A 21,532-nucleotide genomic window follows, 5' to 3' on the forward strand; every position below is an offset into this window, starting at 1 on the left:
TCTTCCTTAAATTTGGAGATCAAAACTGCGCACAGTTCTTGAAGTGTAATCTTTACCAAAGCCCTGCACAAATAGAGAAAAATTTGCTCACTCTTGTACTCCTATTTTCTTGCAACATAGACCATCATGCCACTTGCCTTTCTAAGTACTTGCTATACGCTGTGATTCTTGTACAAGTATACCAAAGTTCATCTGAACATCAACATTTAAAAATTGTCCTCCATTTTAAATATATTCTGGTCTCTTTTCACCCAAAGTTAATAACCTACAACTTCCCACATTACACTTCATTTGCCACCATGTTGCCCATTCAATCTGTCTATAACTTTTTGCAGCCTCTGAGTCCTCATCACAGCTCACTGTCTCAGCTAGTCGGCAGCACACCTGGATACATTACTCTCAGTCTCTTCATCTCACTCATTCATATAGATTAGAAATAGCTGAGGCCCTAACACTGATTCTTGCAGCACTCCACTTTAATCACTACTTTAAAATGCCCTGTGAGCCAATCCTTCACCTATACTAATGTATTATTTCCAAAGCAATTATCTTTACAAATTAATCTTTTATGTGGCATCTCTTCAAAAGCCATTACAGAAGGGAAATCTGGAAATCTCTCCCTCAAAACATTGGTAGTGTAGGAGACCAATTGCAACTTTCAAGTCTGGGATGGGTAAGTTTTTGTTAAGCAAGGATATCTAGGTAAAGGATCAAGGGCAGATGAAGAGAGTTGAGATCAACAGTAATCTAACAGAATGGCAGAGCAGGTTTGTGGCGCTAATCCGTCTCCTCCTTCCCTAATATTCTGATGATTTCAGAAGAGTATCAAAGGGTCTGGAAAAGGTTAATCTAAAATATTACTTTCAGTTAAACAATGGTGAAAGAACAAGGGAACATAAGTTCAAATTAGTAAATGGTAACTTTAGGACTGAGGCAAGAAAATTCAATTTCAGTCAGAGTGAGTAGACTTTGGGCAGCATAGTGGAACAGAAACACTGCAAGTGTTTTGAAATGGAGAAATGGTGGAGTCTTGGGCTGTTAAAGAGAGTCTTGAGAAATTTTGGGTGTCAAAGGGAGTCTTGAGGTGTTTGTGTAGGTGACCTTCATGAGTCAAATGATCCCCCTCACCTGGAAGTATCTTGTTTACAATCAGTTCCAAAGTTGAGAGCTGTTATTTTATATCAATCAGTGAGGGGAGAGTCAGTGAAAATCTCACTGCTGTTCATCCCTCTTACCCCAGATTCTTAACAGGAGGTTGAACAAAGGGGTGAGTCTTGGGGATTTCTTCATTGTTGATGAGATTCTAATGTGTTTTGTTGTGAACAGTTTCAGAAGCCCCAGGACCACTATCCACCGTTCAGATTTGGTACAGTTCCCAACGGCAGCACCGAACGGAATATCAAGAACAACTATCCAGACATGCATTCCCACATGACCAAATATAACCAGCGTTCAGTGGCAGATGCTCTTGCCAGCTTAAAATCAGGGTAAGCTGCAGGATCTCAACTGTACAGAATCACAGAATAGTTGCAGCACAGAAAGAGAGTATTCAGCCAGTTGTGTCCACACTGGATCTCAGCAAGAGCAAATCAGCTAATCCCACATCCCCCATCCGTCCCCCATAGACCTGCAATTATCTTCTGTTCAGGAGCTTATTCAATTCCCTATTGAAAGCCATGATTGAATCTACCTCCACAACACTCTCAGGCAATGCATTGCAAATCCTAACCACTTGCTGCACAAAAAATAGGTTTCCTCATATCACCGTTGCTTCTTTTGCCAAAGCTCTTAAATCGGTGTCCTCTGGTTCTCAACCTTCCCGCTAAAGGATATAATTCCCCCCCAATGTACTCTGCCTAGATTGATTTAGAATCATAGAACAGAGTCATAGAGTCCCTACAGTGCAGAAGAAGGCCATTCAGCCCATTGAGTCTACATCGATTCTCTGAGAGCATCCCACCCAGGTCCTTTCCAGTAACCCCACATATTTACCCTGCTAATTGCCCTAATCTACATATCTTGGGACACTAAGGGGCAACTTGACCTGGCCAATCCATCCAACCTGCACATCTTTAGACTGTGGGAGGAAACCAGAGCACCCGGAGAAAACACACGCAGACACGGGGAGAACATGCAAACTCCACACAGACAATGATTCAAGATGAGAATCGAGCCTGGATCCCTGGCGCTGTAAGGCAGCCACTGTGCTACCCCCATGATTCTAAACACCTATATCAAAACCCCTGTCAACAATCTCTTGCCTAAGGAAAATAATCTCAGCTTCTCATATCTATGCACTTCACTGATGCCTGTCATCCCTGGAACTATGATTCTAAATCATTTCTGAATTCTCTTTAAATCCTTTACTGATAATCAATTTAAGATCATCAGATGGGCTCACAATGTGGCTCACTTCCACTTCCTAAAGCCACATAAATTCCCAGGCAGAGGCTTGTCCTCTGCAGGCAAAAGGAACTTGTCCAGGCATTGCACCTTGAATTAAACAAAAGTGTTGAGAGCTATAATGCCCTGGTCCATTCTCCATGGCAATACCTCAACAAATCTGAGTTGACTGGCAACCGACCAATCTTTACTCTTGTAGCATTAAATGTTGCTCTGTTTGGAAGTTTGGCATTTTTGTATCTGTTTTGGGGACACATGGCAAAAAGCTACGACAGCAGGTCTCTGTTTTTCAGCAATATCTGTGAATTTCTAGATGATACTGAGATCTGTAAGAGTCTCTGGACTGTATACAATTCTCGACTCTTTTAGCTGATCTTAATATGTTGGAGAATTGGGTTCATGACAGACAAATAATGTTTAATTTGGAAGATTGTTATGTTCTGCTTCTGGACAAGAAAAATGCTTCAGGGAAAATTATCAAAAATGCTGGAAAAGAAAGGGATCGGAATATTCAGTTAACGTACTTCTAAAGATACATGAGCATTTATACAGATGAAATAGCTAGACTAAATAGGGTGGTGGAGTGTTTTCGTAGGATAATTGGTTATGGTACGAGGTGTACTTCTTTATCCTTGCATAAGACTTTGGCTAGGCTTCTCTTGAAAAACTGACTTCAGTATGATGGGATAAATTTGGTTAACGATTGCAGGGGTGTGGGAAGAATTTTGGCTCCAGCCAACCCCTTCATGCTCTGGGATACTAATGCGGGAAAAGTGGTCTATGGATGGTGAGAGAGTCTGGTGGCTGGAAGTAGCTCAGGGGCATTGAGGGAAAGTATCCCTGTGCCCTCAGTTAAAAGAGGTGTTGAGATGATTAAAGGAGATGATGGAGTCAGTCAAAACTATTACCTCGAGTGCAGTGATTCACGAGAAGGGAACATAACTTTAACATCAGAGCCATGGGTTCACGGGTGATGTTTGGAAACACTTTGTTACAAGAAGGGCGGTGGAAATCTAAAACAAAAACTGTTGAGGCTGGAGACCAATCAGAAATGCCAAACTGACACAAACAGAATTTTGATGGGAAAGGATATAAGATTTACAGAACCAAGGCAAGTTGACAGAGTTGAGTTCCAGATCAGCCATGATCTAATTGAATGGTGGAACAGAATTGAAGGGCTGAATGGCCTTCTCCTGTTCTGATGTTCCTAACACCAATGTTTCCAGTTGATATATTTTCCCTCTTGCAGGAAGCTTGATGCATTTATTTATGATGCAGCTGTTCTCAATTACATGGCTGGGAAAGATGAGGGCTGTAAACTCGTTACAATCGGAAGTGGCAAAGTGTTTGCAACGACTGGCTATGGGATAGCTCTGCAGAAAAGCTCCAAGTGGAAGAGAGCCATTGACTTGGCCCTGTTACAGTTCCTGGGCGATGGTAAGTTAGGATTTCAATCCACTTGATGAAGGAGAGGCGAACATTTTGCAGTTTTCACCCTAATTTAGTCAGGAGCAAAGCGCACACCACAGTCGATCCATAATCAAACCCATAATGCTACTAAAAATATCTCAATTAGGGCACAGTACCAAGCTGAAATTAGACAATAGTTAATGCTAAGCCAAATAAGGAAATAATGGACTATCCTAATCAATTTCACCCCACTTTCTCCAAACATGCCAAGACATCCCAGCTCACTTCTGCTACACTTTAATATCCTTCCAGCCTTAAAGTTTAAGGCCATTTGCTAAGGTAGACCATGTCAAGGTCAAAAGATCTGGAGTCTGAGGACAAATAGCGGAATAGGTAGAAAGCTGACTACAGAACAGAAAGTAGTGAGTAGTTATGCGGACTGGGCAGCGATGATCAGTACTTTCACTAATCGTGTAAACAATTTGGACTCAGAATCGGAAGACAAATTTCAAAACCTGGGGATGACATCAAATTTGGAGATGTGGAGGAATGCAACAAATTATAGGAACACACTAATAAACCTATAGAATAGGTGTGTAATTGATAAATGACGTTTAACATAGATATGGTGGCACATTGGAATTGGAAGAATAAGGAGGCCACATACTCCATAGAAAAACAGGACCATATTTAGACTGCACGAATCATTATAAATGATGTGTGGGATCCAGAAGCAGAAGTCACGTTGTCGTTTCCAAACAGATCAATTTTAGTTGGCAGAGGGAAGGGGGTGGGGCATGATTCAGACAGGTGGGAGAGCTGGCTCTAACAGGGGGCCAGATCAACTTCATCCTGAGTTCAAACTGACCCCATTTGAACAGGTCCAATGACATTAGTGCATGTGTCACTAATTGCTGAAATAAATGTAAACAGATAAAGTCTGTTTAATGTTATGATCTGAAGCTTTTTTAAATTTCCTGAATTTTAGTTTTGAAACAAAAAGCTGTCAGTGAAAGTTAAACAAATATCATCTGTTGGACTACTTTAATTAATAGGCCATCTGGGGTAGATTGGTAAAAACATTAACATCTGTCCAATTAGCTTCAATGGAGTTTTTTATTGACATTCCCCAAGGCTAGTATTATGTTATTATGAATGCTTAGCTGAGTTTCAAAAGCTACAATCGTATCAGCAGGTGTTCTAAGTTTACAGTTTGACAGTTTAAAGTGGCTATTAAAGAATTAGCTAACTTGAATGTGAGAGCTGAATAAAGCCTGTGTTTAGAAGAATGAATACTTCAGATTTAAAAGTTTTGAATGAGTGTCATGAACCAGTATTTTCACTATCAAGTGTGAGTGTTGTATTAAATTGTTTAAACTTTATTTTTTCATCATAATGTGGTTTTTGAGTCCTGCCCATAGTGGTTACTGGATGTGTGGCGAAGGAAATAATGTGGGTATAAGGATACATGGAATAGGGAAGGGGCATGAATAGGCATCAAAGGACCTTGGAAGTATAGTGGGACATGGGAAGTGGGTAGGGACATGGATTGGCAAAGATGGTTCATGTGGGTTGGGGTGTGCAGGTAGGGGCTTCTAAGACAACTGGGACAAAGTCCTAGAGAACCAAGGCAGGCCCTCTAACCAGCTGAACTCTGCTCTTGTGCCCAGCCCCTGCTCCATAGCTGCTAGCTGCCAGGGATTTGTTTCCAAGGTCAGGAGTTGGGGTTGAGGGAGGGTGGGGGGGTTGCGGGCTGACTCAATACCACCGCCAGCTTCCTGGACCAAAAACTGGGGTCAATGGGGTCCTTAAACAGAGATGAGTCACCCTGCTGCAAAGATCCAGCCCCAAAGTGTCTAAATGGTGATATGGAAGTAGAGGAACCTGTGAGTAAAGAGACACAAATTATTAAAAGTAGTAAAGGAAGATCATAAAATAATAAACAAAGCAGTGGGATTCATTCCAATAGTGATTTTATTTGAAAAGCAGGGAAATTATGTTAAACTTATATCAAACCTTGGTGTGAACCATTCCAGTCTCCATACTATAAAATGGATAAAGGAGAAGGTGCGAAAAGATTTTACAGAATTTATATCAAACCTGAAAGGTTATACCTAGCAGCAATGATTGAATGGGCTTTGTCCTCTTAGAAAATAGAATGTTGAGGGGAAACCTGATAGAGGTCTTTAAGATTATGACAAGGCTTGATGGGGTAGACATAAAGAATATGTATCCACTTGGAAGGAGTTCTAAACTAGGGCCCATGATTATACAATAGTCACCAATAAAATTAAAGTATTAACAGCACAAATAGAGACAAAGTGATATGATTTTGCGGCAATTACTGAGACATGGTTACAAGGAGACCAGGTCTGGGTGCTGAATATCCAAGGGTACTCAGTATTTCTGAAGGATAGACAGAAAGGAAATAGTGGTGATGTAGCTTTGTTAGTAAATTAAAGGATCAGTGCTGTAACAAGGAATGGTTTAGTACTCGGGATCAAGATATAAGATCAGTCTGGGTAGGAATAAGAAGGCGGCTTTTAAAAGATTTTTTTCAAAGGAAAGAAGTCCCTGGTGGGAATAATCTATGGGTCCCTAATGGTAGTTAGGACACTGTACTAACCAAGAAATACTGGAGACTTGTAAGAAAGATACAACAATTATTATGGGTGATTCTAAATGCATGTGGACTGGATTCATTAAATTGGCAAGGTTAGCCAGCCTCGAGGGAGAATTCATTGAGTGTATTACAGATTGTTTCTTGGAACAATATGTTGTTGAACTAAGCAGGGAGCCAGCTTTTTTGGATTTAGTATTGTGTAGCAACATGGTATTAATGAATGATCTTTAGTAATGGATCCTCTAGGGAAGGGTGATCATTGCAACTTGAATTTCAAATTCAGTTTGAGGGCAATAAGTTTGAGTCTCACATTAGTTAAATCAAGGAAATTATATTGGCCCCTGTTTAAAAGATAAGACAGTTGATGAACAGTGGCAGACATATAAGGAGATATTAAATTCCTCCCAATTAAAATACATTCCAGAAAGGAAGGAAGATTGTAAAAAGAGGAAATGCATCCATGGCTAAATAACAAGGTTAATGGTAACATAAAGCAATAACAAGACATACCATGTTGCAAAGGTTAATGGCAGGCTGGAAGATTGGGAAACATTTAAAGACCAACGAGGAGTTAGTAAAAAAGTAATAAAAAGAACAATGAGTAATTATGACAGAAATCTGGTGTAAAATATAAAAACAGGTAGCAAAAGTTTTGATAAGCATATGAAAAAGAAGGGAAAAGCCAAGGTCAACATTGGTCCCTTAGAGGACAAGATTGGGGAATTAATAATAAGGAACACAGAAATGGCAGAGACACAATCAATAGTTTGCTTCGGTTTTCACGGCAGAGGACACTATAACCATCCCAATAGTGATACAGGTTGTTAAAAAGGAGGAATTTGAAACAATCCACCATCATTAGGGGAAAGGTACTAAGCAAGCTATTGAGATTAAAGGCAGATTAAGTCCCCAGGACCTGACGGCCTACATCCTAGGGTCTTAAAGGAAGTGGCAGCTGGGATAGTGGATCTATTGGTTATAATATTTTAAAATTCCCTGGATTCTGGAAAGGTTCCAGTGAATTGGAAAAAGACTATTGTAACATCCCTGTTCAAAAAGGAGGAAAGACAAAAAGTAGGAAACTGTAGACCAGTTAGTTTAACATTTGTCATTGGAAAATTGTTGAAATAATCTGTCACTAAGGAAGTAATAATGGGACATTTGGAAAGTCAAAATACAATTCATCAGTGTCAACATGGCTTTATGAAAGGTAAATCCTGTTTGACTAATTTGCTTTGAAGCTGTAACAAGCAAGGTGCATAATGGAGGTCCTGTAGATGCAGTGTATCTGGACCTCCAGAATGCATTTGATAAGGTGCCACACAAAAGGTTAAGACATGAGGTAAGATCCCGCAGGGTTGGGGTAATATATTAATTTGGATAGAGAATTGGCTAAGCAACAGAAAGCAGAGAAATCCAGGTGCAGCAGGTAATAAGGAAGGCAAATGGAATTTTGGTATTCATTGATAATGGAATAGAGTATAAAAGCAGGGAAGTGCTGTTGCAACTGTATAGGGCATTGGCGAGACAACAGCTGGAGGCGTTCTGTGTACAATTTTGCTCTCCTTACTTGAGGAAAAGTGTGAATGCATTAGAAGTGGTTCAGAGCAGGTTTACTAGGTTGTTTTCAGATACGAAGAACTTATGAAGAGAGATTGAGCAATTTGGGCCTATGCTCACTGGAGTTTAGAAGAATGAGAGGAAATCTAATTGAGGTGTACAAGGTGCTAAAGGGGAATGACAGGGTAGATGTTGATTTTATGTTTTCCCTTGTTGGATATTCTAGAACCAGAAGCCATACTTATAGGCTGAGGAGTGGCAGATTTAAAACAGAAATGAGGAGAAATTACATCGCTTGAAGGGTCGTGAATCTATGGAATTCTCTACCCCACAGTGCAGTAGATGCTGGAGCACTAAACAAATTTAAGGAGGAGATAAATAGGCTTTTAATTAGCAGGGTGAAAGGTAATGGAGAGTGGGCAGAAAGGTGGAGATAAATCAGCCATGATCGTATTGAATGGAGAAGCAGCCTTGAGGGGATAAGTAGCCTACTCCTGCTTCCAGTTCTCATGTACATATGTCTTATATTTTAATCCCACTCTCCCCCTCACACCCCATACCCTTTAATATTCCACCCAGTCGTATCCCACTACCACCCCCCCCCCCAAACACGCAATACCCTTTAATATTCCACCCAGACTAATTGGTAAAGCTTTTCCTCTATTCCTTTTTCTGTAGGAGACACACACAAACTCCACACTGTCTGGCTGACGGGAATCTGTGAGAATGAGAAGAATGAGGCGATGAGCAGTAAACTGGATATTGATAACATGGCTGGTGTCTTCTACATGCTCCTGGTGGCCATGGGCCTCAGTCTGCTGGTCTTTGCCTGGGAGCATTTGGTGTATTGGAAGCTGAGACATCACGTAAAGAAATCCAGCAAAACAGATTTTCTACTGGCAATCAGCAGGGTAAGATACGTGGGGCGAGGTGGGTAAGATACATGGGGCAAAGTGGGTAAGGGACAGAATGGATAAGTGGATCGAAGGCAGAGTGGGTAGGGAGGTGGAGGCAAAGTGGGGCGGGGAAGACTGGATAAGAGGCGAGTGCAGAGTGGGTAAGTTAGATGGGGCAGAGTGGGTAAGTTAGATGGGGCAGAGTGGGTAAGTTAGATGGGGCAGAGTGGGTAAGTTAGATGGGGCAGAGTGGGTAAGTTAGATGGGGCAGAGTGGGTAAGATACGTGGGGGCAGAGTGGGTAAGATACGTGGGGGCAGAGTGGGTAACATACAGAATAGGTAAATGCGTTGGGGGCAGAGTGGGTAAGGAGTGGGTGTAGAATGGGTAAGGGGCAGAGTACGAGTAGATAAGACATACAATTAATGGGAGGATGGATCATTGCCCGCGGCCTCACATTAACCAGTCTCCCAGTGTGTTAGTGGATTGCTGGAATGATTATGAAGCTGATGTAGTCAATGTAACCCTAAGGTCCACTGTCAAAAGAATTTACTTTGGTCGTCGGGAGATGTCCCTTGTAAATTAGTTTAACTGCAGTATTCTTCCCGTATAGTGGTGGCCAGAATTGTACACAGTATTCCAAGTGTGGGAAAAACCAATGATTTATTAAGTGACAAAATTGCTGCATTATTTCAGTTGAGCTTTAGCTTTTAACGCATCTAAACATTTGATTATTTTTTTCTCTCTGCCATCGTGCCATCTTGCGTGAGCTTCAATATAGTTTATTAGGATTCTCAATCTCCAACTAGGGCACAAATGCCACAAACTTTTTAACTTTAGCGTTCTATACCACGAGATGTGGGGGCTTTGGAGGGAGCACAGAAAAGGTTTATCAGAATATTACCTGGTATGGGGGGGGTATTAGCTATGAGGAGAGATTGAATAAACTGGGATTGTTCTCCCTGGAAAGACAGAGGTTGAGGGGCGACCTGATAGAAGTTTATAAAATTATGAGGGGCATAGATAAGGTGAGCAGTTGGAAGATTTTTCCCAGGATAGAAATGACAATTACAAGGGGGCATAAGTTCAAAATTAGGGGAAAAGGTTCAGTGGAGATGTACGGGGGAAGTTTTTTTTTACACAGAGGGTGGTTGGGGCCTGGAATGCACTGCCAAGTGAAGTGGTTGAGGCAGACACATTAGCGACATTTAAGACTTATCTGGATAGAGACATGAACAGGCAGGGAATAGAGGGATATAGGCGGTTGGTCTGGGTAGGACAATGTGATCAGCACAGGCTTGGTGGACCAAAGGGCCTGTTCCTATGTTGTACTGTTCTTTTGTTTATTCTTTGAAATACAAAACATAGGATTTCATTGAATTTTGAACGCCCTTATCGATGTTGGTGATGTTTTCTGCCAGATGTTCTCCTTGAGTTTCATATTGTTGACCGTGTCCAGAAGTGGAACTTCCGCAGTTACAGCACAGAATCTACCTACCTCTCCTGAATCTGGGAAAATAGAACCCAGGGGTCCAATAGGTTCCCTTTCACCACTGACTGGACAATATCACATTTATATACCAATAAATAGACAAATGAACTGTATTCAGTGTAGTAGTTAGAATCTCCAATCCTCTGATTTAGGCTGCTTGAATGTTCAGCTCATCCTTCACTCACCTTTGATGACAGGGTCATGCTTTGGAATTTCCACCCTAAACCACTTGGCCTCTTTTTCACCTACATTCCTGACCAAGTTTTGTTCAGGAGAGATGTTAGGAAGCACTTCGACACAGAAAGGGTGGTAGAGGTTTTGAACTCTCTTCCACAAATGGCACTTGATGCTAGATCAATGACTATTTTTAAATCTGAGATAGTTAAATGTTTTGTTAAGCAAAGTATTAAGGGAAAGTGGCCAGAAGCAGGTGTTAGGTATCTGTGGAGTTAGGCCGCAACTCAACCATGATCTCACAGAATGGCAGAAAGGGCTCAATGGGCTGAATGGCCTTCTCCTGTTCCTATCCCCCCTCCTTTGACTGAGTAAGCTTTGTGTTTTCCTGTGCTTCTGTTGAAGTCTCAGGGCCTACCCTATGTTAAAGATGGTACCTCAGTGTGAGTTGTTGTTGGTGAGGTAATAAACTCAGACCCAACGCAGACTTCTGTGAATAGCCATTCAGCAGAAACTTGCAGTCTGGCATTCAACTTGACCCCCAGATGCCATCATCTCTCACTCCTCCGAACTTTGCCTTTCATTATCTGCTCAAATCTGTGAGATTTTATCAAATACTTTCAAAACCAGTCACAAAGAACAGTACAGCACAGGAACAGGCCCTTTGGCCCATCAATCCTGTGGCAACACATGATGCCTTTCTAAATTAAAGACCTCTTGCCTCTATGCGTGCCCTATCCCTCTATTCCCTACCTATTCATATATCTGCCAAGATGCCTCTTAAACATTGCCATTGTATCTGCTTTTACCACCTCCTTTAGCAATGCATTCCAGGCACTTAATTTGATTTGGTTTTTTTTTTATTGTCACATGTATTAACGTACAGTGAAAAGAATTGTTCTTTGCGCGCTATACAGACAAAACATACCGTTCATAGAGAAAGAAATGAGACAGTAGAGAATGTAGTGTTACAGTCATAGCTAGGGTGTAGAGAAAGATCAACTTAATGCAATGCAAGTCCATTCAACAGTCTGACAGCAGCACGGAAGATGCTGTTCTTGAGTCGGTTGGTACATGACCTCAGAGTTTTGTATCTTTTTCCTGATGGAAGAAGGTGGAAGAGAGAATGTCCGGGTGCGTGGGGTCCTTAATTATGCTGGCTGCTTTGCCGAGGCAGCAGGAAATGTAGACAGAATCAATGGATAGGAGGCTGCATTGTGCGATGGATTGGGCTACATTCATGCCCTTTTGTAGTTCCTGGTGGTCTTGGGCAAAGCAGGAGCCATACCAAGCTATGATACAACCAGAAAGAATGCTTTCTATAACACATCTGTAAAAATTGGTGAGAGTCGTAGCTGACATTGCCAAATTTCCTTTGTCTTCTGAAAAAGTAGAGGCATTGGTGGGCTTCCTTAACTATAGTATCGGCATGGGGGGACCAGAACTTGAAAACCTAAAAACTCCCTCTCTGTAAAAAAAGTGCCTCTCATATCTCTTTTAAACTTTCCCCTTTTACCTTAAACCTATGTCCCCTAGTAACTGACATTTTTACTCTGGGAAAAAGATTCTGACTATCATTCTATCCACGCTGCTCATAATTTTGTAAACTTCTATCAGATCATCCCTCGGCCCCCGATGTTCAACTGAAAACAAACCAAGCTTGTCCAATCTCTTCTCATAGCTAATACTCTCTGAACCAGACAATATCCTCGTAAACCTTTTCTGTACCCTCTCCAAGGCCTCCACCTCCCTCTGGTAGTGTGGTGACCAGAAACACAAATTTGCTACTACCCTGTGCTTTTTTCTTAAATAATACTAGAAGGCTAGTTGAGCACAGCAGATCCTTTAGAAACCTCTGATTATTCACCCTAATTTTTCATAATTTTCTAAATGTCCAGCAATTTGATTCTGTATTAAAATCTAGGGATTCAGTTTACAAAACAAAGGGAAACAAAATGGTAAAACCTGGAAACGCAGAGCTGTCCCAATACAGGCCAATCTTCTATCGGGACCCTCCAAATGCCTCCAAAATATAGGGCCACTCCCTCCCAGTAAAGGATCCTCAAATACAAGATTCTCCCCACAATGATCACCCCTCCCCAATGAAGAACACTAAATAGCGTCCAAATACAGGCCACCCCTGTCCCAGTGGAGGACCTCCTCAGTGCAGGACCTGACCCGGTTTGGGAACTCCCTCCCTCCATTCCTGGTGGGTCCTGGGGCTACATAATAAAGCAGGAAATGGAATGCAGCTGCAATGCTGACTGCTGGCTCCTAAAGCCTACTTATGTCACCTTTGTTTTAATCTGATGAGGGAATTACTAGGAACCCCCAGTACATCAGGGGACTTGTCAGAGTTGAATTCACTGCTTTTGAGTAGCAATGAGAGTTTGAGGGACTGCAAAACCTCCTACATTGTTACATTCCAGGAATATAGGAACAGCAGTAGGCCTTTCAACCCACTTAACCTACTCCGCCATTGAATTCAATCATGGTTTATCATCTACGTCAATGCCATTTCCCACACTTACTTCCACATCCCTTGGTGTTATCAGTGTCTATCGATTTCTGTTCAACATGCTCAATGATTATGCTTCCACAACCCTCTGGGGTAGAGAATTCTAAAAGATTCACCACCCTCTGAATGAAGAAATTTCTCCTCATCTCAGTCTTAAATGGCTTACCCCTTATCCTTAGATTATGTTCCCTGATTCTAAACTCACCAGTCAGCGGAATCATCTTATTGACATCCAGCCTGTCGTGCCCTGTTAGAATTTCAAAGGTATCAACAAGGTTACTCTTTGAAACTCTAGGGAATACAGATCCAATCTACTCAATGTCTCTGTAAGTAAAACAGCCCTGCCATCCCAGAGATTAATCTGGTGAACCTCTTTGCAGTCCCATGACAAGTATATCCCCTCTCAGATAAAGGGATAAAAAAGGTACGCAATATTCTAGGTGAGGTCCCATCAAGGCTATATATAATTGCAACAAGACATCCTTATCCCTGGATTCAAATTTACTCGTGATGAAGGCCAACATTACATTTGCTTTCCTAGCTGCATGTTGATGCCATGTTCCAGCTCAGTCACTTAGCTTGTCAAGTCTTCTCAAAGCCTCCTTGCGTTCCCCCTACAACTTGTGTTCCCATTCAGTTTGGATATGTCAGCAAATTTGTAAATATTGCAATTGGATCCCATTCATATCATTTATAGAGACAAGTCTTTCAAACTGCACAGTAAGGGATGAATGGTCAGGTTTAATCCTGTGAATTAAAGATGAATTGAGATGATTTGGGACGTCGTATCCCTTCAAGTCTTAGAGAGACTGCAAGGCACAAGTCAGGAGTGTGATGGAATACTCTTCGCTTGTCTTGATGAATGCAGCTCCAACAGCAGTCAAGAAGCTCAACACTATCTAGGACAAAGCAACCCACTTGATTGACACCGCATCCACAATCATTCACTGTTTCCATCACCAATGCACAGCGGCAGCAGCATGTATAATCTACAAGATGCACTGCAAGAGCTCAACTAGACAGTCCCTTCAAAACTCTTGCCCACTACCACCTAGAAGTACAAGGTCAGCAGACACATGGGAATACCATCCCAAATTTACCCTCCAAGGTATTTACCATCGTGATGTACAAATATATTGCCATTCCTTCACTATCACCAGGTCAAAATCCTGGCACTCCTACCAATCAGCATTGTCCTACACCACATGGAGTGCAGCAATTCAAGAAAGCCGCTCAGCACCACCTCCTTAGGGATGGGAAATGAATGCTGGCTTAGCCAGCGAAACCCACATCCCCTGAAAAAAGGAATCATGATCTTGTTGCCATCAGAATGTTTGGGACAGTTTAGAGGGAGTTTACTTTGTATCTAACCCCATGCTGTACCTGCCCTGGGAGTATCTAATGGGGACAGTGTAGAGGGAGCTTTACTCTATCTAACCCCGTGCTGTACCTGCCCTGGGAATGTTTGATGAGGATAGTGGAGATGGAGATTTACTGCCTTGAGGAGCAGGTGTTAGGTATAAGGATTCTCCAGAACCGAAATATCTCACTTTGACAAATTCAAAGTTTCTGATCCTTGCATGCAAAAGTAAATCAAATTGTGCTTGGAGAGATGATCTTTCAGTTGAATGGTTGGTTGGGGTGAAAGGGTTTCAATTGTCGAGTCCTTTAAAGGTGAAAAGAATTCTAATACGGCTATCTGTTTTACTCCCTCCTTTTTCAGGGAATATACAGCTGTTTCAGCGGTGTACAGGAAGTCTCCAGCCCACTTCATGTAGCCTCTCCCATTGTCTCCTCAAGCTTTTCTCAAGCCAACATGTTGAAGATGTTGCAGGCAGCCAAAGATTTGGTCTCATCCACAAACGTGGAAACTTCCTTGGAGAACGCAACAAAGACACTAGAGCATTGGACACGCACGGGCGAAAACCTCTCAAACAGATTCCCGAAAACACCACCTCAGCAGCTTGACGGATCACAGGCCATGGACAGCAAACAACTCCCTGTTCCCTACATCCCTAGCAGACACCAGCTTCGTTGCCTTCCAGCAACTTTATCTCCATCCCCGGCTTCAGAACATGAGATGGGTTGGCCAGATCGGCCTATAATTAAATACAAGAGCAGACCAGATGGCAAATACTTGACTTCAAAACCTGTAACTGTGATGCAAAATCCTCATCCCTTTCCACCAACTGAGTTCCCTCTACATTCCAGACAAACCAGGGGAAATGATGTGCGGAATGATTTAAAATCTCCTTATATTCAATTTATCAACAATAATGCATTGCATTACCAGGATATATACAACAGAAAATATTTTACAAGAAGACTATCCCTGCCTTGTAGGAAACTGACCAATTGCTCTACAGGACATATTGGTCCTCGGAGTGGGACAAGGACAGTGCCTGCAGTGAAATCTCGCACTGGATTGAATGAGAAGTGGCCAGTTGGAAATCTGTTCCCTCCAGTGTCATATCCCTACCAGAACCACTGCAGCTCCTGTATCAGATTTTACTCTGGGCCACAAGCAGAGGAATTAACTTCAGTGAGCAGACGATCTTCCTATATCAAAGCTACTAGAGAACTGGAGGAAAACGTGAGATTCGAAGACAGATCAGGAAACGTGGAAAAGCTGAGACCACGAGGAGAAATTGCTGACTTATTTTCCAGTCTAAACAGTGAGATTCAGGAACCAACAGGGGAGACTGCCAGGCAGTCCTGCAATCAAAGAGACGGGCTCCTTGGCCACAACAAGATGCATTTGTACGCCAACTCACTGAGTGCGCGCAAGTATTCTCAATCCACTAGGCTTCCCTCATACAAAGAGGCGTGCCTACAAAACTCAGCCACTCTGAGACATGCCTCCAAAGAGCTGCATCAACACTCGTGGTTACATCCCTGTCCTGGTCCTTCCATGTACGTCTGGCATCGTCGAGTGGGCTCCCAGCGCTTCAATTGGTTGATTGGGCCCGGGCACCAATCCTGCGACAGAGACATTGTGATGAAGTACTTGGAAAAAAGGACTCCACCCCTGGGCAGTCCTGTGAGGGAGCCTAGAGCTGGCAGGAGTAGAGTGAGCTACCATGGGATGACAGCCAGGGGAAGCCAGGAGCTGGAGGCAGCAAGAGCAGGAATCAGTTGCTCTCATTTGAGAAAATCGTGCGCAAGGTTTTCCAGCCTCGAATCTGAGGTATAGATTCAGTAAAATTTAAAGAATTAAACTCCAGGAGTGAAAACCCTTCTTTCGTTCAGTGATCCCCATATCCGTTCAATTACTTTTCAGCCTTTTTCCTCTCTCTCTCTCTGTCTGATCAGAGTACATCTTGATTACTGATAGCCAGCTGGGTTGAAATGACATTTTTTCCCAATCTCACTCTTCCAGTCCCCAACATCTGGGCTATTCAGCCATAATCCTACAAGGGAAAAAGATGTCATGACAACCAAGCGGGTCTCAGGTGAGTGAGCAGAAAGTGCTGGGGGCAAAGGAATGTGAATTAAATCGAGAATAGAATGAAGAAATGCACTGAATTCAGAGCGCTTTTGGGAGATGAGATCTATTTCTGTCGAAATGAAAAATCCATTTTGGGGGTTTTCAAATCTGCTAAAATTTCCAGTGCTTGTCACATGTATTCAGCTTCTCCTGATATCAATTGAGTTGTCGCAGCTGCAAAGCTTGGCCAAGGACTGCCTGTACCTCGAGCTGTGTCAACATTTCCAAATAAATATAATCCTTACATTTATACACAGCAAAATATTTCAAACTCTTTCCATAGAATGGACTATGGCAGAACCAAGCTGCCCCACTGTGTCCCTCTGAGGGGATTCAAGGGCTGAATCATCACTAAGGTCAACGTCACTGAGTTGACACTGGGATGTTGCCAGTGCAGTCAGAAGCTCCTGGAACTGTACACTTGTCTATGAGATCAGTAACACCATAGACTATTCTCTGATGGGAAAGCACAAACCCAGTCTGTTACCTGTGGTGAAACATGAAGTGGGGCTGGCATGAGGTTGTGTCCCTTGGTGCTGTCAGTACCCCTAACACTCAGGCTCAAACATATATTCATCTTGGGATAACTGGGGGATCATTCTGTGACATGATGGTGTCCAATCTCAGGGATTCCTGAGCACAGATCCAACATCACTCAATTGCAGAGCTCTCCAAGCGAATTGAGTTCCAACATTACACGATGAGGGAGAACTGTGATGGACAGGAGGGTGTTTAATTTAACCAGCCCCTTTCTCCTCTTACACTACCTAGACAGAGTTGTTTCTATTGCTACCTGTTGGCTAAAGTCGTAGACTGCCTGGGTTCAATACCACACAGCTATATTACAGGTTCTAGCAGCTTGGGGGAGTTCATGTGACATTCCTCCCATATCCGCTCCTGGAGTTTTGGACAAAGGATGTATTTGTCCAGGTTTGGAATCTTGAAATGTTTAATAGAGGAATCAGGCTTCCCTTTGCCATTGCAGATGTACCATCACCTTGGCCAGCTTTGTGTTAGAAATATAAAGGGTGTTGATGCATTTTTTTGGATCTTTTACAGTCACTGGGGGCATAAGCAGCTCTTTAAAGGTAATGAGGTCCCTGCTGATTTTTCTGAAGTTTAGAAATTCATGTAAATCATGGTTGGTCAAACAAATCCAAAGTAAAGCCTTTATCCATTTTAAAACTAAAATAATTTAATGAAGTAGCCAGGTTGACATTTTCCTTCCTAAACTGTGAATGGGACATGACTAAGAACATGAGAAATAGGAACTGCAATAAGCTATTTGATCCTCTACAACTGCTCTGCTATTCAATACAATCTTGGCTGATATATAATCCCTACAATACAAAAGGAGGCCATTGAGTCAGTACCGACCACAATCCCACCCAGGCCCTATTCCCTTGACCCTCATTTACTCCACTAGTCCCCCTGACACTGGGGTCAACTTAACATGGACAATCTAGCTAACCCACATAACTTTGGACTGTTGGAGGAAACCAGAGCCCCAGAGGAAACCCACACAGACAGGGGAAGAAAGTGCAAACTCCATACAGACACTGGTTCCTGGCCATGTCTCAACTCCCTCTTTGTGCACTACACCCATATGTCTTAGTTTCCTTAAAATCCAAAAATTCATTGATCTTTGATCAAAATATCTTGAATATTTTCAATAACTAAGCATTTATAGCTCTGAAGTAAAGAATTCTAAAGACTCACATTTCTCATTTCAGTCTTAATTGGCTAACCATTTATTCTGCGACCACATGTTCTTGATTCCCCAGCCAGGGGAAATGATCTCTCAACATCTGTCCTGTCAAATCCCCTAAAGAATTTTAGATGTTCCTCTGAGTTCAACTCTCATTCTTCTGAACAATAAGCTATATAGCCCCATTCTACTCAATCATGTCTCATAGGATGACGCTAGTATCCAGCAAATTAATCTAGTGAATGTTTATTGCACTCCCTCTTGGGCAAGTGCAGTCTTCCTTATATATATAACAGACCAAATCTAAACATGATGCTCCAAATATGGTCTCACCAAAGCCTTGTATAATTGTAGTAAGTCTTTACGCTTGTACTCCAATTCCTTTGCTAACATTTGTCTTCCTTATTGCTTACTGTATGCACATGGTAATGCAAGAGCACCCAGGATCCTCTTCATACAAGCATCTCCCAGTCTTACCATTTTAAAAACATTATTTTTAATTTTTCCTATCAGACTAGATAACTTAACATTTCACCACATCTGCCATCTTCTTGCCCACTCATTCAACCTATCTATTTCCCTTTGCTACCACTTTGCATCCTCCTCACTGCTTACATTCCCAATTAACTTTATAACTTCAGCCAACTTGGATGCGTTGCACTGGTACATTTATATAAGTCATTGATATTAATTTGAAATAACCGAGACCCAAGAGCTGATCCTTGCAGCATTCCATCAGGTACATCCTGGCATCCCAAAATGTATTATTTATTCCTACTCTCTATTTTATGTCCATTAGCCAATCCTCATTCCACAAATGTATTTCCCCTAATCCTATAAGACCTAGTTTTGGGCAATAACCTTGTGTGACACCTTTTTTTTGATTTGCTCTACTCTGATAATTACAACTTTTCCCTCTAAAAATGTCCCACCTTCTCCTCCTTGCTACATTGCGGTTTCAGCACCTTGGACAGCAGCTCAAAGCTGACTGACTGCAGTTGCAGATGAATAGGATCCTAATGCTCTCCACAGACTCCCACTTATTGTGATCATTGCACACCATCTGCACTGCCAGTCCTATCTAACCTTGTTTCATTTAAAGTTTATGTCTCTAATTAACTTATTTTTAAATGACTTATGTGATCTAATATAAGTGCTAGGTAGATCAAATTAAATATTTCCCAATTTATCCCACTGTTCTTCCTCATATACTGAATTCATTCATTCCACTGCTCGTAACAGACTTGGATCACACTTTTCAACACACACTTCTCTTGCACTACTTTACACATCTGAGGTCGGTCTCTCTTTCTCCCACCACTTTACACGCTCAGGCTCTCTCTCTCTCTCTCTCTCTCTCCCCTGCCACTTTATACTGGTAAGCCCTACTATTGCACAATAATCTCAGTGAATCAAATTTTAACATTATAGTTGAAGAGTTTTTCAGTTGAATTAAGATTTTACAAACACAAGAAATGGGATCAGGCAGCAGCCATTTGGCCCTTTGAGCCTGCTTCATGATTCAAAAGATCCTGGGCTAATATACCTCAACTCCACCTCCCACACTATCCCATATTCCTTAATTTCCTTACTGCCCAAAAAAACCTAGTCATCTCCGACTTAAATATACTCATTGAATGAGCATCAATAATCCTTTTGGGTAGAAATTCCCAAAGAGCCACAATCCTTGTGTCAAGAAATTTATTAGCTCAGTCCTAAATGGCAAACTCCTTATCCTGAGACTATGATCCCAGGTTGTAGACATGCTCACCAGGAGAAACATCCTTCCAGCATTTACACTGAAACATGAAATTCTTAAGTGGGTAGACAATTTGATCACTTTTCACCCTTCTAAACTCTAGAAACTATAGACCTAGTCTGTTCAATCTCTCTCTGCATGAGGCATCCCAGGAATCAGTGAACCTTTTCTGCACTCCAAAACAAGTGAGACGTGTTCTCCTTGGGTGAGAAGACTAAGTGTACACAGTACTCCAGCTGTGGTTTTACCAATGCCCTCTATAATTCCATTGCAATAAAGCTTAACTTATCATTTGCTTTCATGATCGCTTGCTGTACTGAGTGTTAACTGTGTGATGTTTAAAAAGACCCCAGGTTCCTCCAGATACTGACACTGCCAGTCTCTCAATGTTTAAGAAAGTCTACTTTTTTATCCTTCCTGTCAAAGCAGATAACTTTCACACTTCATTGCTTGGTAACCCATCTGCCATGTTTTTGCTTGTTTAATCTGACTTGTTTATATCTCTTTGTAGCCTTTCCGCATCATCCTGTAGCACTAACTTTCCCCATCTAATTTGTGTTATCAGGAAACTTGGTTTGTTCAGCCGTATAGTTGTAAATATCTGAGAGCCAAGAACTGATCCCTACAAAGACTGCACTAGTTATAGCCTGCCAAATATTTTGTTTATTTCAACTAGGCTTTCTGGTACCCTGACCAATCCTCAGTTCAGGATTACCTAATCCCTAATGTAACCAATTTTTATAATACCCCAATCCCTAATTTTGCATAAAAATTACACAATTAAAATGCAATCTAAGTGCAACTTAACCTTCTAACACTACACGCTTAGTGATATTTCAGAGTGAATTGAGTTTGAACATTTGCAACTGGGGAGAAAATCACAGTGAATTGTGACTAATTGTAATTAGAGTGAGATTGCATTTGTAAATCATTAGATTAGGCCCAAGATGGGGTGCAATGCCTTGTCAGTTTGGATCTCATTTGTCCCTCTTGTGGGGTCCATTGATTGGATTCAATTTTAATTTGCTTGTTTTTGGATGAATAAAAAATTAAATTTTAAAATTGCCTCCTGTTATAATGTTAGAGATCTCAGTGTAAATGGATTCTAACACCACAGTTTGTGAAAAGGCCACACTCTAAATCAGCAGCTGATCCAAGTAAGCCCCTGAACCTAACCAGTCCACAGGCCACTTGGTGTGGCTCTTAGATAGGTTTGGAAAATGCCTGACAAACAGGTAAGTTGCAATGGAAGATTGTTCAAGGGGAAGTTACACCAATGATAGTTGGGACAGCCAACCTGTTTACTGTCGCTAGGCCCATTGAGCCTATCAGCAGCAAATATGGGAGAAAAACACAATCTGTGATTACAGGATACCGAACATGAGAAGCAGGGGTATATGCCAGGGAATGGGAGGTCAGACAGACAGAGTGAGCTTGGGACAGGGGTCAGACAGATGTGGGCAGAGAGTGGGGGGTGAGACAGAGTGATCTTGGGACAGGGGT

General features: G+C 41.9%; 1 protein-coding gene across 1 annotated transcript in view; it reads left to right on the top strand.

Moving 5' to 3' along the window:
* grin2cb (glutamate receptor, ionotropic, N-methyl D-aspartate 2Cb) overlaps positions 1-21,532 on the top strand; it is a 77,928-nt gene that overhangs the window by 55,015 nt on the left and 1,381 nt on the right. Inside the window, exons 9-12 of the mRNA XM_080208954.1 lie at positions 1,327-1,487; positions 3,653-3,840; positions 8,675-8,907; positions 14,799-16,262. Of these exons, the coding sequence (XP_080065080.1) occupies positions 1,327-1,487; positions 3,653-3,840; positions 8,675-8,907; positions 14,799-16,262 (2,046 nt within the window). The remainder of the gene's footprint in view (positions 1-1,326; positions 1,488-3,652; positions 3,841-8,674; positions 8,908-14,798; positions 16,263-21,532) is intronic.

This window comes from Carcharhinus amblyrhynchos, chromosome 21, assembly GCF_965287045.1.
Source record: "Carcharhinus amblyrhynchos chromosome 21, sCarAmb.v2.hapA, whole genome shotgun sequence".
Taxonomy (NCBI): domain Eukaryota; kingdom Metazoa; phylum Chordata; class Chondrichthyes; order Carcharhiniformes; family Carcharhinidae; genus Carcharhinus; species Carcharhinus amblyrhynchos.